Source organism: Liolophura sinensis, chromosome 6 (genome assembly GCF_032854445.1).
Source record: "Liolophura sinensis isolate JHLJ2023 chromosome 6, CUHK_Ljap_v2, whole genome shotgun sequence".
Taxonomy (NCBI): Eukaryota; Metazoa; Mollusca; class Polyplacophora; order Chitonida; family Chitonidae; genus Liolophura; species Liolophura sinensis.
In genome coordinates this window covers 51627980-51645448 of record NC_088300.1, presented here as the reverse complement: position 1 = coordinate 51645448, position 17469 = coordinate 51627980, and the positions used below count along the sequence as shown (strand labels likewise).

Here is a 17469-nt window from a genome sequence, read left to right as displayed (position 1 = left end):
TTCAAGTACTTGAAAATGAAATTGTATTTTGATCCATTACTCGTCGAAATTGACAAAAGGTGGGAGGAAAATTGTGCGCCAGCCATTTTCTCACAGCCAGTCCTGGATTTAAATATATGTAGTTATAAACCGGTTTTCGAATCATATTAGTGATGCACATAACAACTATCCAAATACAAACGTAGTGGATTAAGAATTGTGGTGCATTTGCATGGGTATGGTTTTGTCAGTCGAATGATGACTTCAATTCTTGCCAGCGGTGGCTTTTAGCACAGTGCCTTGTGTTGGTACCGATTGACAGTGAAGAGAATTAGTTGTGTGGACGAAGGGGGATAACTCAGGGCCTTCATTTTAAAGACTACCGATAGGCTACTGCCAGTTTTAAAGCGCTATATGATCCCCCAAAAAATCAAGAAATAAAAATAAAAAAGCTGAAAAGGATAAGCGTTACTGACTAACACTGTCTTAGAATATGTTAGCCTGGGAAGTTAAGCTAATGATAAGTTGAACAGCAATGAGACAGTTGATAGGCCTGCACGTAAAGGCTCAAATCTGATAGGGGTTTCTTTATGGCATAATTTTACCTATCAGTATTGTGTAAGTATTATATGTATGAGGTAATGGGTAGACGAATAGTAGGCTAACATTATATTGTCGTATGTAACAGATCAGCTGGCTTCCTCGTACGTGAGATATAAGGCCTACCAGCAACCTGAGAATGGTCGTGGGTTCTCGCCGAACTCTGCCCGTTGTCATCTCACCATAATGCTGGCCGCCGACTTATAAGTGAAATTTTCTTGAGTATGGCGTAAAACCCCATTGAAATAAATAAATTAAATATCCTATATCAACTTGAGCTTGTGCACTCTAGGCATGTTACCTCGAACGACTCCATCTCCTGTTCTTATAGTACTGTAGGAATTGGGAGCCATTTGTGTAATTCATCCTGTGCTTCAAGATGTCTTTATAATGTATTTTTCGGTATATGTATACTGTACGTGGTGGTGGTTCATGGTTATGATTAACGTAGCTATTTCGCGTTTAAATTTAAACTCTGAGCAGTCCATTGGGGCATACAAACAGAAAAACAGACACGTGAAGGCGGGTAATTAATGCAGATGTGCTATGAGTTACTCGCCCTTGTTAATATTACGGCGCCATAATTTGCACTATTTTGTTCCTTTATTTCTTTTGATATTCTCAAAACAAAGGAAAAAAATAAGATAGTATTACTTATAAAACTTCTGTTCATGCAAGACTTGGGTGTATCAATCAGGTAATTTCACCATGTGATCTAAGTTACATGAAACGATGATTCTCTTAAGAACTCTTTTCCTTTTCGCACATTTTTCCGCCACAAGGAACTTCGGCCCAAGTTTGATGGTTGACGATTCATATTCAAGAATTTGTTTTCTTGCTATATTTTCTGAAATGAAGATTGTCGGCCCTTGAACCTTGGTAGGCCTGATAACATACCTAATCAAACGTCAACTGACCTTAGTACAGAATGAGCACTATGTCGAAATGTTGGGAGTACCGCGTTTTGTTTACGTTGTTGTTGTTGCATTGGTTTTCGTATTTGCCTCACTGAGACTTGATGATAAACATTGCTTGGAACAAAACTTACTTCTGACATATATTGTGTCAGAATAGAAAATCCAGAATTTAATAGCTTCCTGCCACCAAATGCCTTATTCTTTTTGTCGTGGCACTGTTTAGAATGTGAACGTCGTCACTTTCCACCATTTGATTCGGTTTAACAACTCAGGATGTTACGACTACGTTATCATAATGACATTGTACAATAATTATAATTATCACTACCAGGTTTGCCAGCACCATCGTGTCAATATAATATCCATTCTATCAAGAGTAAAAAGAGCTTGTCAGCTCCTTTTGTACCTACCAAAGTTCGAATCCATGATGCACGAAGTGCAATGGTCTTAGTTTAGGAAGGCAAAAGACAAATCACCTAAATGTTGATGTATTTAGAATAGCTGGACTCAATTGTGTTATAAAATTCCGACAATCCTTGTATCACTGAGTTCATGCCTGTCTCTCCTAAAACATGGCGAGGATAAGTCACATTCGGATTTCATGCTGCGCGCTATATCACTTACCAGAACAGACCAGCCATGATAGTGACCTTTTTAATTTTAGGCTAAAGTGGCTTTTAATGGCTAAAAAAGTGAAAAAATTTTAAAATAATATTTTCTACTCGGTATTTTCATTTTTTTCTATTGTTTTTGCGATAAGATACTGTAAATGGGAATATTATTTGCAATGTAGAGTTTCAACAAAACAGGTATTTAATGTAGTAAGCGTGCCAGTCCTAGATTATAGCAAGTCATAAAGTGAAAATTAGCACCCACCTCCTCCGCCCTGTGTAATCTTGTGACAATTTGACTAGAAAAAAAAATAATGGCTGTATGAAATGCGAATGTGGCATATTTCAAACTCCCAACTCCCTCCCATTCATGGCAGTCAAACTTATCTCCTCTGCCTATGTCTGTGTCATTTCCAGTTGAATCTTAAATGTTACCATTGTAATTTTTTACCCTTACTTTTGAAAATAATTAACTCACTGTCTTCTTGTCCCATTAACTGCTAGAAGTTCTATGCTGCCGAGCTGCTGTATTCAAAATGTCACATGATTTTAAAATAACACTGTATCTGTTTAGATGGACCACTTTACTGTTATCTCTGTGTCACTCAGTTCAGTGAATCTGTCGATTATTTATGAGATTCACCGAGCCTGTGAATCAAACAAAACAAAATCCATGGATGGGTCTGGATGCATAATTGGTAGTATTTATTGTACTGATCTCCCTTGAAGATGCAGATCTTATTGTATGAACAAATGTTACTTCCGATTGCCTTCAAAATGTCTTGCCTTCTTTCTGTCTTGTAAATTACCATTGAGGTCATTAGAACAGCCAAGACAATGGAGATTGTGATCAGCTTATACATTAACAGTAATAAAACTGAACAACAATGGATGATATTCGGAGTACCTGTACCTGATGATAACCGGAAATCATAGTGTGATAGACAGCAGAACAATCTGCAGAGCATACAGAAGTTGTGAGCAACAACTATGAGTAGTTTTTGATATATGTTGTCGTAAAGCAAAATTATGTACTACAATATATGTTGTATTACAAAAAATTTGTTCACCTCCGTGTCAGAGCAAGTAGATCCTGTAAGGTTGAGTAAAATAGCAAGTGCGTGAAATGTCTGCAGTTTTTGATAGTAATATATTATGTGATAAGTTCTCACATAATCACCCAGTCTACATTTATAATGTCCTGAAATGGAAAAATTCATCCTTACTTGTTGGACCATGCATTTGTATGCTATTTGTCTTTGTTTTCAGTTCTTGGTATTCTCCTTATTTCTGCAGGATTGACAATGGATGTGCCAATTTCACCTGATAGTGTTGCTGGGGAGGCTAGCACATCTCCTGTGGCACGCCCCAAATCGAAGTCTTTCTTGTCTCACATTGTGGGCCAGGAACAAGAAGTGGACTTTGTCAGCATTGACCATTGTTACTCCAAACCCTGGAGTGCTCACCCAGATGCCAGTCATGCTAAGCCAGTCCGCATGCTCTTCATGGCCAAGTTGCCAAGAGGACAAAGTATAGTGTGAGTCAGCAGTTAGACAAAGATGTCTCGCCTTATTCATAGGTGTCATACTTATTTGTAGGGTGTCAAGTGCTTTGTGTGCATAAGCTATTAATAGTGATATTTTTTGTGTCCATGATTTATGTCTATAGCTGTCTTCTCAAGAGAACCACCTACCACTACAAGTCATTTGCTAGAATCTTTTACCATTAACCTGGAGATATATAGCCACAAAGAAAGGCTCTCAGGAAACTTTTATGAAGTTCTTGTAAGCTTCCCAGTATACAGTGTAAATTTTCCTTGAGTATATTTTTTTTTTGTTGGCGTGGTGGTCTTGAACAGCAGAGTTTTGAGATTTCCCCACTCTCATTGTTCTCAGGACTTGTTTCCAATAAGTGATGGTCAGCAAATCCATGCCTGAGATTGGTTGTTTAGTCTCACAAGCATGAAATAAGTGAAAAATGGTCACTGAAAAACTGTCAAATAAATAAATCTATAGTGGTCAGTTCATAGCATGCTTTGTGTTGATTTCCAGTATTTCTGTAACAAATCATGGATGATCAGTACTGAATGGCCATGAATTCATGTTTGTGTTATATGTGTAATGTCAAACTAAACCTCAATTGTATTTGTCAGTGAGCCTGATGTGGAACTTGACGTTGAAACACCACCGTTTAAGCCTGTTGTTCCATATGATCCAGTCAAGGCACGGTCAATGATGACGGAGTGTGAACGCCAAGTGACAAACAGTTGTTCTGAGGAGGGACCTGACGACTGGGAAGATAATGTCACCAGGTTGGGAGTAGGATTTATTATGTTAGAGTTGGAGTTGCTCTGAGTTCAAGTCCAGCACATGCTGGGTTCCTCTCCACTCATACGCATGTTTACCAGTTTCCAGGGTGCCAGTTTACCAGGGTGCTGATGTAAAAGTGAAATGTTCTTGAGTACTGTGTAAAACCCATTTCAAATAAATATGTAAGTAAATAAAATATTTTAGAGTTTTAAGTAATAAAGTATATTCCTTGAAAAATAATTATTCATGTTAACATTTATGTACTTGGAGGGTACTTGGGTAATTTTGTTTGCATTTAGAAATTCAGCCTTTTCCCAAATACATGGGCAATCCTGCAGCATGAATGTAGGTTGTGCGCAGAATTTGGATCCTTTGTTTCTTGGGTTTTTGTTTTTCATCAGAAATTAACAAACTAATAATTATATGAAAATGTGCAGTGTTAAGCAAGGCAAAAAAATATTATTAAAATTAAATATTAGTTTAAACAGAATATTAGAACATGATTTTACATTTTTTTAAACAAAGCGGTAAAGAACAGACTAAGGTATAAATTTGTATTAAGACAATCAACTGTTTTCACAGGACTGGTTGGACCCTACAGCAGAATCGTCTCTTCAACAAAGTTATGAAGATTTTGCAGGCTGACCGCCTTGCCAGACTGACCTATGAGGTGGTAAGTTACCAGATTTAATGAATTATTTGTGTAACTGATGCGTTTGTGTCATGTGGGATCAGGCTTTGGATCAGAGGGTTTTCATGAAGAATGGTTGCCGTGATCACCAGGGAAAGACGAATGAAAAGAGGATCTAATTTACATTTATATGAGCACAACTGCAGCATTGGAAAATTCGTTCTGAAGGAAAAATATTTGTGTTCAAACATTCTGATCACGGAATCTGATGTGATAGGGTGTCTTTTCCAACCTTAACAACCACTAATGTGTGTGTGATTAGATGTAGGCCTGATACTTAGACATTGTGTCCATGGCATAGGAGGTCTCATGAACCGAATCATTATGCATCAGGAGTTAGTGATTCAGACTGTTATAGAAATTTTGTCATTGTGTTTGTTATTTGATATATTTTATGGCCAAAATATTTTGTTGTTTCAGACAAGTAATGAGCCAGTACTGAGAAGGATAAATGTTGACAAAACAGCTAAGCGATTACGTCAAGCTTTGGGCAGTGTCACCTGGGTAAGTAAGCTCTTCTTTGTTTCACAGCAAAAATGAGACCATATAGTTGGCGCTGTATTTTGCATGAAAAAATGTATATAGTGGTGAAGAGGCTTAATTTAAAATGAAAGATCACTCCTGGTGACAAATCTGAACACATAATCAGACTCCCATATATTCGTCGCCAATCCTATCTTCTGTGAAGATACACAAATACTTATGGTACAGCATGCATTTTGATTAGTGAAATATCCTATAAAATTGTCGTTTACAATATGTTACAATGTTGTGGCAAATAGTCAGTGGTGTTTGATCACATTTAAAACCGGTTATGTGCCTTTATCTGAGCAGAACACCAAGTTGACCCAGTGGCTACATAGCGTGTTGGCAGAGAATCTGAGTTTACCTCTGAGAGCAGCTTACCTGGATGCTCTGCAGACTCTCCGAGCCAAGGTAAGTTTTATAGGACTGTATAGATCTACAAAATTTTATGTTTAGACAAATATTTCCCAATTTCAGTGTTGTTTTTTTTTTGTTGTTGTTGTTTTGAAGAGAAAAAAAAAACAGCACGAAAATGAAATTTGAAATATTTCACTTAAGTTTGCACTCGAATCAAAATTGGCTGGCAGAATCTTCCTTTAATGGGTGATGTCTTGTAGCTTGATCTTAGAGCTTTTGCTGTGTGTATAATTTCTTTGTGTTGTTTTGGCCAGCTAGATAAAATACAAGCGTTTCAGGGAGATATTGTGCTCCACAGGTTAGACTAGTATTTCTAAGTGTCAGACCTGTGTGATTTTATTTGGTCTTTGTTTAGATATTTTGCAGCTTTTTACCATATGCTGTTGATCACTCTTTATTCATAATTTGTAACACTCTTGAAGTTAAGTCCTGTTGTATGTGTTACGCAAGGTACCGACGCTAATAGACAGAATGGTGGCACCATCAGTTAGTGTGAACAGGTCAGGGACGGTGTCTGGAGAAGAACTGACAGCTCTGCTGAAGAAAGCCTGGGACCCAGTGCTACAGTATATGTCCCAGCAGAAACCGGTAAAAAATTCTGCTTACCACAGCTTCAGCTTTCTCACTAGCAACTGTTAAGGTTATCTTTCAACTTATTGTTGTCTTGTGTTAGTCCTCATCACTGATAATAGGCTCTACATTCCATAATATGCACTGTATGAACTATGTACCTCGATAGGTATCTCTCAGCCAAGTTTGCCTTCTGATGTTTTTCACAAACAGAAGGCTTCAACAATTCTGTCTGTTTATCTTGAAACATTGCTTAAGGATAACTGGACACAATCTCTCTGTGTTATATCAAAATAGAGTGTAGAAGCTATATTCTACAAACACACATTTTTCAGAACTAATTCTGTAAAGGAAAAGTTAAAACTAAGTAAGAACAAAAAGCCAGTTGGGAAGGCGTAAAATTTTAAGAGCTGCAAAAGGAAATATATCAATCTATTGGCAAATTCTTGGTGTGGTTTTGTGGTAAGAAATAATTTCAGTGTATGTCGTGTTTTTTTTTTTGTGCAGAGGAAACTGCCGGGTAACCCGCTCTTGGTAGTGGCACCCACTGGACCCTCCCACACCAACCCGCAGTACAACAAACGTACAAGATTTTGGAATGCACAGTTGTCTACCTTGGGGAAGGTCATCCCTGTGTCTGTAAACACAGGGGGGCGTGTTAGTGTGGCTCAGTGTCTGGAGCAACTGGTAGGAGCCGTCAGGACTAAAATACAGGAGGTGAGTTTTATAATTGTGTCGCATAATAACAAAACAGCCTAAGACATAGTGGTATTCAATCTGAAAACAAATTTGACATTTTAGGATGATCCAACTTTTTTAAATAGATACAATGTTGTCATAAAAAAATGGCAAAGAAGTTTCACCATCTTTTAGCACCAGTAACGTAATGAAAATTTGGCCATTGGAAATGTTTTACGATAACAGCTTAACTTGTAAGTTTATAGAGGGCCTGTTTGCACAAAACAAAACTTGAACACATTGGTTTTGGTTTGGATTCAAACCTGTTAAAGAATGATATTCACAAAGCTGAAGAAAAAAAATTTCTGAATGTGACCAAGAATGTCTTTGGTATATTTGGTATCAGACTAAATGAATATGTTTGCTTAGAATTGTTGCAAAATTTTCAGTTCATCTTGTTCCTAGTAGTACATATAGTTTCATAACTAATGAGAGATTAAACAAATAAACCATTTTCAGTTATGTCAACACATTTTTGTCCCTGCAGTGGACAAAAAGCTCAAATGAAAACTGTTAACATATCTATCCTTATGTTCTCACTGATAGCTGAAGAGTCACTTTCCAAACCGTCCCATTGTGTTACTCGGCTGGAGTGTAGGGGCATCAATTGCTTGTCAGGTAAACACTGTTCTTTTCATTTTGTCACTTCCTTGTTAGAATATTTTTGCTGTCAATTTCATTAGTAAGGGAATGCTCAGAGCAGTTTTGAGTTTTAGTTGTTCATAAGTGTGAAATAGTTTGAAGGGAGTTTGGTGATGGTGTATGTATAGGTATTGCTTCATGTGAGTTATCTCCCCTGATCCACTCAGTTTCATCAGCAGTTTTAGACATTCAGTCTTGTAAATATATAAACTTATCTAGGCTGACATGTTTATTATTTATTTGTCCCATTTCCTTTAACAGTGACACTTTCATCTATCCTCTCATTTGTTTGGAAAGGGGGAGAATTTATTTCTGAACTTTTCACATAGAATATTGGTTTTATGCTGTATACATATGGTCATGCATCTCTCTATCAAGCGTGTACAATTGTTCCAGCTCATTGACTTACAAGTATTGAGTACAGTCTGGTTTCACATTTGTTAACAGGTGTCCATGATGGAAAATGTTTCAGCTGTTGTCTGCCTGGGATTCCCGATGGTGGGCCTTCATGGGACACGAGGGGTGAGGAGTTTGTGATATGTAGCCTTCCTGATCCTGTAAATCCACATAACCACATAGTATAACTGATAGAATCCGAAGTGTGACCTAATAAATATGTCTTGACAATCTGTGTAGCAATTTGCCAAGTCTACTTTTTCTTCAACACTGATAGCACAGTTGATAGAGCGTCCGTTTTGGGGATGGTAGATCCTGGGTCAATCCTGGGTCAGGTCACACCTAAGACCTTAAAGAACAGGAAGTTGTAACTTTCTCACTTGGCATTCAGCAAATACTTGTTGATCCGTATCAGTTTAATGGCTCAGGTGGGGCGAATTACTTGCCTTCTGTAAGTTGTTTTAGTGAGACAGCACTAGATAAAAGAGCGGTGGAAATCCGTCCTGTAACAAGGAGGCACATTACATACACTAAAAAGTGCCACATGTTCTTGCAGTCATACCGACGACCATCATGTAAGTGAAAACTTCTTGGGTGTAGCAATTAACAGTTAGGAAATGATTAAATGGAATTTTAAATCTGTCAGTTAATTGATTTTGCAGGAAGTAGTAAATATGGACAGAGTGTCATTTTTGGGTATGTCATACTCTGTATCAATTATATGTTGATATCAGGACGTAGATGACCAGTTGCTGAACAACCGCACCCCAACCTACTTTGTGATTGGTCAGCATGCCAACACAAGTAACCTGGACGACATCGAGGACATGCGAGAGAAGATGAGAGCAGAGAATGGGCTGCTGGTGGTGGGAGGGGCAGATGACCTGTTACGAATGAGCCGTACCAAGAAGAAACAGGAAGGCTTAACACAGATCATGGTCGACAGATGCATCATGGTGAGTACACCCCCCCCCCCCCCCCCACTCCCAATGCCCAACCCCAAAACAAAAGAAAACAAAAACAATATTACTTCGTTTTACCAAGAATTTTTGACGTGTGGTCAGGTTTATTGGCCGAGGAAACAGAAGGGATTCTGGAGAAAATCATTGGCTTCCATCTGATCTAAAACTACAAGATCTCGCTGGTCAATCTGGGTGATCTGCTGTACCGTTACATGTACCTGTAATGACTGGAAAAAACACTTGGGATTTGGTCTTTAGCTTATGAAAATGTATTGGCAAATTATTACATTACCAGTGTTATTATTTGTGGTACTCTTCAGTGTGTACCGGCCCCGATAGCACAGTTGGTAGAGCGTCCTCTTCGGGACCAGTAGATCCAGGATCAATCCTTGATCGATTCACATCTAAGACTTTAAAATAGGAAGTTGTAACTTCCTCGCTTGGCGTTCAGCATGAAGGGGATAGTGCAACGACTGGTTGACCCTTATCAGTATAATGGCTCGGGCGGGGCAGCTTACTTGCCTTCGGTAAGTCGTCTCAGTGAAGCAGCACTAAATAAAAGAGTGGTGTAAATCCGTCCTGCAACAAGGAGGCACATTACACGTACATGCACCCTAATGATTCCTTCGTCATCATATGACTGAAAAATTGTTGAGTACGACGTTAAACCCCAAGCACTCACTCACTCACTTCAGTTTGTCTGTGGATCTACCATAATATAGTAATGATAAAAAATGTTAAAGAAGAATTAATAAAAAAAAATTGGCTTTTACTCAAGTACTGATACTGTATAGCTTTTTCTGTATATAATCACATAATGTGTGGTATTGTTGCTATACTTTACCACTGAGTATGGGTTAGTCCCAAATAAATGATATATGCTGTTTAACTGTAGTCCATTTAAACAATGTATTTTCAGGATGAGATGGCAGAGTTCCTGGGTTGTATCCTTACTGCCTCCCCCACACTGTCCCCTGACAAGCCTAAAGCTCCAGAGGTGAGAGAGAAGAGGAAGTACAGGAAGAGAAACACGGCTGACAACCCAGCTAATCAGGTAAGAGTGGGACATGGCTGGAGTATTGTCTTGATCAAGTCTCATATAGATGCCTTTCATGTGTACCACACAAGTAGGACAAGAAAGTTTATGTTTTGAGATAAAATAGCGGCTAGTTTTGTTTTCAAATAGTATTCAGCTCACAGTGTACGTGTAAGATTTTAGGAAGATAAGCATATCATGCAAAACATCTATCTTTCATGAGTTTTTGTGGTATTGCTTAGTGGTACCAGTCTGGTGAGGAATGGATGTCATCTGTTCAGTAACCCAGCCTGATAAACTAAAGCAAATCTTTGCAGATGTTTGAAGTGCATTGTTATTGGAAATTAGGTTATTGTAAAGACACACATTAAAAAGTGTATTGTAAAACAGTTTTTTATTAGCATTATGTTAAATTAATCAGTAGCTATATTTATGAAAGCCACCTTATCGGCATCAGCGTCAGGGTTTGCACACATGTAGAGCAAACTAGCACAAGGGGGATATTCCATTGTTGGTATGGTGTGTGCATATTAAATACCATAAGCTACTGAACTCCTGACTAGTGTATTGTGTATTAGAATCAACGTTAAACAAAACGTTAGGGGTGGTATCTCAAAAAGTATTGTATGTATTGACCTGAAGTTTTACATGCATATAAAGCACAATGATGTAAGGGGGATGTTCCATCGCTGATACTCTGTGAGCATATTAATTACCGTAAATTACCAAATTCACAATTTCAGTTCTTCATCCATTGAGCTGAAGTTTTACATTCATGTATCTCATATTGGCAAGCTCTTTGGTAGCATTGCTACCAATTCTAAGTTGTATTTCCCTTTCATTACTGGATTTGTTTGGATTGCTTGTAGTCTACCACAAGGAGGGCGTCAACTGGTCGCACCAATTCCCGTGTGTCTCGTGATAGTGGGAAGACACTGACAGCAGCACAGATTGCTTCCCTCAAGACTGCTTCTAAGGAGATAGAAGCTAAATCTGGTGAATGATTTTCTTGAAGCTTTGAAGAATAGGTCATGTGTTCCATTATGTGGTTCTAGTCATTCTATTTTGTAACAACTCCTTTGTAATTTACTACAAAAAGAAAGAATTGCTCCCGCCAAAAAGATATGTTTCTACCTCAGATATGTAATCTGTTTTTCAGTCCTGTATTGAAAGCTCTGTCAGAGGTGAAATGATTTGGCCTTCAAATGTGTGAAAAATTCTTGAGGAAGGTTTTAAAGAACTATTGAATAAATAAATAAATTGTCTTATATTCCATAGGTAGGAGAGCAGCACCAAAGAGAAGACAGACAATGAGTCCCACTGGTTACGTGGCTACAAAACGAGCGTTGAAGGCCTCGTCTATTGATGGTCCTACCCCTCAGAGAGAGCCGGCAAAGTCTACCCATGTCTCCCCAGATGTTCCCAAACCTCTAGTCTCTGTCCCTGGGGCCCCAGAGCTGTCCATTCTTCTTCAGAAACAGAATCGGCCCTTAGAGCCTCACCTCCTGGTGGCTGCTCAGGCAGGGCAGCGTGGACAGGAACAGTCAGGCCGAGAGGCAGGTGATGTTGTGGATGGGTTGGAGCCTGCTCGAGAGCCAGCTGGGCAAGCCTCACAGATCTTGATCCCGGCGGAGGAGCCTTCCCAGGCTGCAGAGACAAGCATGGAGGTACTGTCAGAGGAGGACACCCAACTCACAGCCCAGACGTCTGCAACCAGCTCCAAGCCTAACCTCAACTCTGTGCTGGTCAGCATTAAGTCGGCAGGGGCAGGTAACCCACCCAAAACAGGCTCTTCCAGCATGGCGTCCTCCAACCCGCTAACATTCACTATCCCTGCCTCTCTCACCACAAATCTCTATGGATTACAGAAAAGTGCTGGAAAGCCGTCAACAGTTCATTTGACGACCGGGCTGACAGGCTCTACTCAGATTCATAAGCTTCTCAGCTCTCTGGCACGATCAGGGGTGACAACTCCTGTTACAGCTACATCAACTGCTACCAAAATGTCAGTAGGTGAATCAGAGCAGCAAAGTGGTCCAGGCGCAGCAGGAACGTCTACTAGTACACATCAGACAATATACGTACAGCCTGCTGGACTAAAAGCATCAACAAGGCCTGGGGGTGGGATTGTAGTTCAGCAGGCTGGTGTGGGTGCAGTGGCAGGGCGGGGACGTGGTGGAACGACATCTAGGGGACGAGGGGGTGTGCGCGGGGGTGGAAGGTACAAAGGTAGGACAATGGTGTCTGTCGTCAACCAACCTGCAGACACCGAGAAAGTGCAGGCCATCCAGAAGCTTCAGTTTCACGACTTCCCTCTAACGACTGCTACACTGTCCCGGGGCACGACCAGCATCACACAGGCCAAGATCCTCTCCAACAATCAGCTGGACCTGGGCAAACTCCAGGCGCTTACTGAGTCTGGCAAAGCCACCACGTTCCACATTGCTCTGAACAAGAGCTTATTGGCTGGCCGTGAGGGTGGAGGCAGCTCACCTTCAGCATCCAAACCCACCGGTGCCTTCTCCATCGCATCTCTTCTCGCACAGGGCAAGACTTCGCTGGTCAATCCTCTGAACACGCTGGCTGGAGCTGCCGCTGAAAAGGACAAACTGAAAGTGGTCACCTCCACGGAGAAGGGTTCAGACAAACCAGTCAAGGTTGTTGTAACCACTGAGACACTGGGCAAGGTGTCTTCACTGCTTGAATCTCAACTAGCCAGCAGTAAGAGCCCACTGTCAACCTCAACCGCAACTGGAACAACAGCTACAAGAGTAGTGAAAGTTACCCCTGCTGTGGAGGAATCACTGACTGAGTTTACCGAGGTGGCACAAGGGCTGGGGGAAAGTGTAACTGAAGGTCAAGGGGTGGCTTCCCAGGAGTCCATGGACAGTGCTAACACCACGACGACATCAGTATCAGTGTCAGCAGAGGCTAAGGGCACAGGGACCAAGTCCTCCCCAAAGTCTACCTCACCCTCGGGGCGGGGTGCAGGTAAATCACAGACAGCTGTCACATCTTACACGTCTAAACCTGTGCTACCAACTGTGGCCTCCACTCGCACAAGACGAATCCGTACTCCCAGACAGTATGACCTGTGAAAACCTTAACATTGTACATAAGCATAGGTTCATACAGACAGTGCATTTATAGACCTTTTAAATGGAAAGGGGTCGTAAAACAATTTTGAAGGAGAAATATCTTCATTGCCAGAAGGTCTGCTCTATATTTTAATGTATGTTAACTGACATGTATGTATTAAACCTGTAAATACTTACTGACATGCTCTGAAGGAAAGAGATGAAGTGTACAGAAAATTGTAACTTAGTTTTAAGATAAGTAATGAATATATGATATTCTCATGGCTACTTGAAAAGTGGTTCTCATATAATGCATATGTTCAGTTTGAGCTCCTGCTGTTGAGCTGGTGTCGCTGCAGTTTTGTGGGAAAATGGTTGTCACCCACCAGTAAGATTAATGGCGTACCAAAGTTTCTTGGCTTCACAGTGCATATGTATTCTGATATTGGTGGCCATGGAAGTTCTGTCACATGTATTACAGGTTAAATAGGATTTGTGAGGTGCAGCCCCTGGCGATGGTTGTAACCATATTTCAGTAGACATGTATTTTATGATAATGTACAGCCAGGGTTTTAATTATACTGTGGCATACCTTTGAAATCCACAATGCTCATGACAATAGTAAGTTCATCCTTACTTATGGTTGGTGGTTCCCAAAAGCACCCTGGTTTAACAACCCATAAAACTTATCACCAATGTATAACTGAATAAATCTTGAGTGTGGCAGTAACAAGAATCAAATAAATAAATATATGTGTATTTTAATAATAATTGAAACGATTTTGCACATGTACGTGTGTCTCAGCCATCTGAAACATCTGATCACCCCTGTTTAAATACTGGTAAACCTGTATTAATGATTCACACAACTCACAAGTATGTCGTTTGTCCTGAGTTGTCTCCTTACAACTGAATTGGTACTCGACATGGTAATGGGGAAGGGATGCTGTCAAAGCAGACGTTAGCGAGTATTTATGCAGTTTGACAATAGATTAGAGAAGTAAAACTTAACAGACCTCTGTTGGTTACTGGTAAAAGTGAAATTTTGTTGAGCATGCATCGGTGTATTCAGTCAGTGAAATGTGAAAACATGACTACAAGATGAGTCAGTGTGTAATGTTGAGTTCCCATGGCACATGTTAACCAAGGCACACAGGAAACTCTTATTGTAATAATATGGCGCTTTAGAATGACTGTTGCATTTATTATGTAAATACTACATATGTGTTCATTATTTAATGACAGGTTCCCAGTGTTTTCTAGTCTAGGTTTTTACAGCCATTCAGAATAATGCATTGTTTTCCATAAGCTTTACATCTACTCATGTACTCTTTGATACCTTGTGAAGTAGTATATAAATTTAGCATTAAGTATGAGTATTGTTTTTTGTAATATCGCAGAATCTCTGTTTCTGACGCTGCTTTTAAATATATACATGTTGAGCTAAATATGTAATAATAGGTATGCATGATACATGTATTGTAATATACCAATATTATATTCACTTTGTAGCCAGATACGTGCTTCTTAATTATGACCTGTCATTGTTAAGATTTCTTCAATTACATATACGCCATGTTTATGTCATGCATTATGTAAGCTGTTAAATATTTGACATTCTGGTCAGTATGTTCTTCATTATCATTTTGAAGGCAAAAAGACATGAGAAAGTCAGGAGGCATTTTGTCATTTCTTGTTGGAATTCTTTTTTTTTTATTACTGAGGACTAGTCACTTCAGAAACGTTGTGATTTTAAAATGAAAGTATAAAACTTGTAGGACCAGTATGATGTGAAGTAGAGGATCGCAGTTTCTTGGTAGGCCTATTGTACAGGTGTATATGTTCAGTCATGTATGGATGATACAAAAGACTGATTTGAGAGCTTGCTTACAAAACCTGCAAGTGAAAATGTGTGCCAATAAGTGTTTTAAATGAGCTCATAGTAGCACATATATATGCTTATGTTATGTATACATACATTGTACAGTGTGTATCTTATGTCTGACAATATGTATGAGTACTTGTACCAGGTTCTCTAAGTTGGTCTTAAAAGGAGCACTTTTGGATGTGAAGCATACTGGACTACTTTGTTTAGTTTACGTAAGGGTTTATTTTTCAGATAAAGCCACATTACACATGATCCCCGCAAGTGAACAAGTTAACATGGCAGGCCTACTTACAAACTTCACAATATCTGACTCTTCTAGGTTGTCAGTTATGAATTGCCAAAGCCTGTACGTTGCAGTTTTATGGGAAAAACATTATATTTACATAGCAGTAATAAGAAATTGTGCTTGATATTTGTATTGTTTGTTAAGATAGCTTGTTATTGTGTCAGTTAAAGATTGCTTGCTGACATGTTGAAAAAAATTGGGGATGGATGAAGTGACAGGTACATGTAGATGTAAAATCTACATAGTTATGTTCTCAAGTTTTGGGGCGTAGTGTATCTTTGGAGTTCATCAGTCTTGATGTCTTATTTGCTTTCCAGCATTTGTTATATTGCACTGTTAACATTAACATTGTAATCTAAATAACAAAAATTCCACAGAACACAGTGTGTGTTCATCTCAGGCCTTTAAATTTTGACTCAGCATTATATTGTGGTAGTTTTCTGCAATCTTTTATTTCATTTAGCTACAGTAATGTAGGCTATGCACCAGCACTGAAAATAGGAAAAGAAAAGAGAATTACATCACTTATATATATATATATATATATATATATATATATATATATATATATATATGTATTGTTCACTAGTCTCTGAACAGTTGTTTTATACCTGTAAATAACTGAACATTATTGTATGTATATCATTGCATTTTTGTACATATCTTTGTCATTATTGTTATCACATCGCTTGCTCTCTCCTAGGCAGCTATCTTGCACAATAAGTTGCGTTGTGGTAATGCAGTGTTTTAATTGGCTAAGGCTATGTGACTTAGGTGCTTTGCTAAAATTATTTTGATGCCCATTATAACAAATCAAATGTTGACATTAATTATGGTTGCTTATCAAGTATAAAAAAAGGTGTAATTAGACCTTAACCCTTGTGCTGTTTGGGCATTTAAGTAGCAGTACTACAAGAATCCAAAGACTCACCCATAGCCACTTAGAGCAGGGTTGATTGCCATATCTCCTTTTCTTGGTTTTTTATGCAAATTTTTATTTTCCCCTTTAACACACGACAAAAATCAGAGGATGTATAAATGACAGTTTGCATAAAATTTAGGTAAAGGGGACCAGATTATGAAGTCTTACGAAAGAGCAAAATAAAACCAGTTTTTCATAACATATATATGGTTTCAGTGTTTTGTGTGTAACAAGGGAGTTCATTAATATGCACTTATATGGGTGTATTAGAAAGATGCTCACAATACAGCTGATTTACTCACTTGTATCAACTAAGTACATGTAAATGTATTGTCACGTGTGGGATTAAAATGGTAAGATTTCTATCAGTCTGCACAGGTTAATGTCAGAAGCTTGCAGAATTAATCTGTATCTTAGATATGACCTAGGGTCAGTTTCATGAAGCACAGTTAGTTAACTAATCCCTTGACTACTGTGACAGTGTATATTGTGGAGATCTGAATTACTCTTTAGCCAAGGGCTACTTATCTCTAAAGTATGCTTCATGAAATTGACCCTAGGTCATATCTAAGATACAGATTCATGTTGCAACCTTACGGCATGTATTCTGAGGACATTAGTCTGTGTAGACTGATAAAATTATAGTCTTTGTGGAGGCCTGTAATTATCCAACCCAGTCAATGTAATTTATTAATTCTTCAAAATCAACTTTAAAAGGGGCATAAATGGTACCAGAAGTTTTTCTTTCATATGTGAAGACAAAAAATCAGATAAAATTTGTTAGTGATTACCTCGTGGCTTGTTATTTACAAACATCAACAGCCATTCTTGGTCAGAGTGTGGGATGTTTGATTAACACTATTTAGGTGAACTGACAGGTTTTAACCTGAGTGGAAAGGAAGA

At 38.9% G+C, this 17469-nt stretch overlaps 1 protein-coding gene across 1 annotated transcript; it reads left to right on the top strand.

Annotated features, from left to right (window-relative positions):
• Positions 1-1360: 1360 nt before the first annotated feature.
• Positions 1361-16141, top strand: LOC135466405 (KAT8 regulatory NSL complex subunit 3-like). The gene is made up of 14 exons (XM_064743855.1): positions 1361-1458; positions 3404-3644; positions 4260-4418; positions 4999-5089; positions 5528-5611; positions 5942-6043; positions 6500-6637; positions 7127-7336; positions 7904-7975; positions 8447-8521; positions 9130-9351; positions 10277-10411; positions 11263-11389; positions 11672-16141. Exons 2-14 carry the CDS (start codon positions 3412-3414, stop codon positions 13489-13491), a joined length of 3468 nt encoding a protein of 1155 aa, XP_064599925.1. The 5' UTR covers positions 1361-1458; positions 3404-3411; the 3' UTR covers positions 13492-16141.
• Positions 16142-17469: the final 1328 nt, after the last annotated feature.

Coding starts and splice junctions, on each gene's coding strand:
- LOC135466405 (XM_064743855.1), top strand. CDS start 3,412: ATGGATGTGCCAATTTCACCTGATAGTGTTGCTGGGGAGGCTAGCACA. Junction 9,352..10,276: donor TGGTCGACAGATGCATCATG/GTGAGTACACCC, acceptor ATGTATTTTCAG/GATGAGATGGCAGAGTTCCT. Junction 11,390..11,671: donor GGAGATAGAAGCTAAATCTG/GTGAATGATTTT, acceptor TATATTCCATAG/GTAGGAGAGCAGCACCAAAG.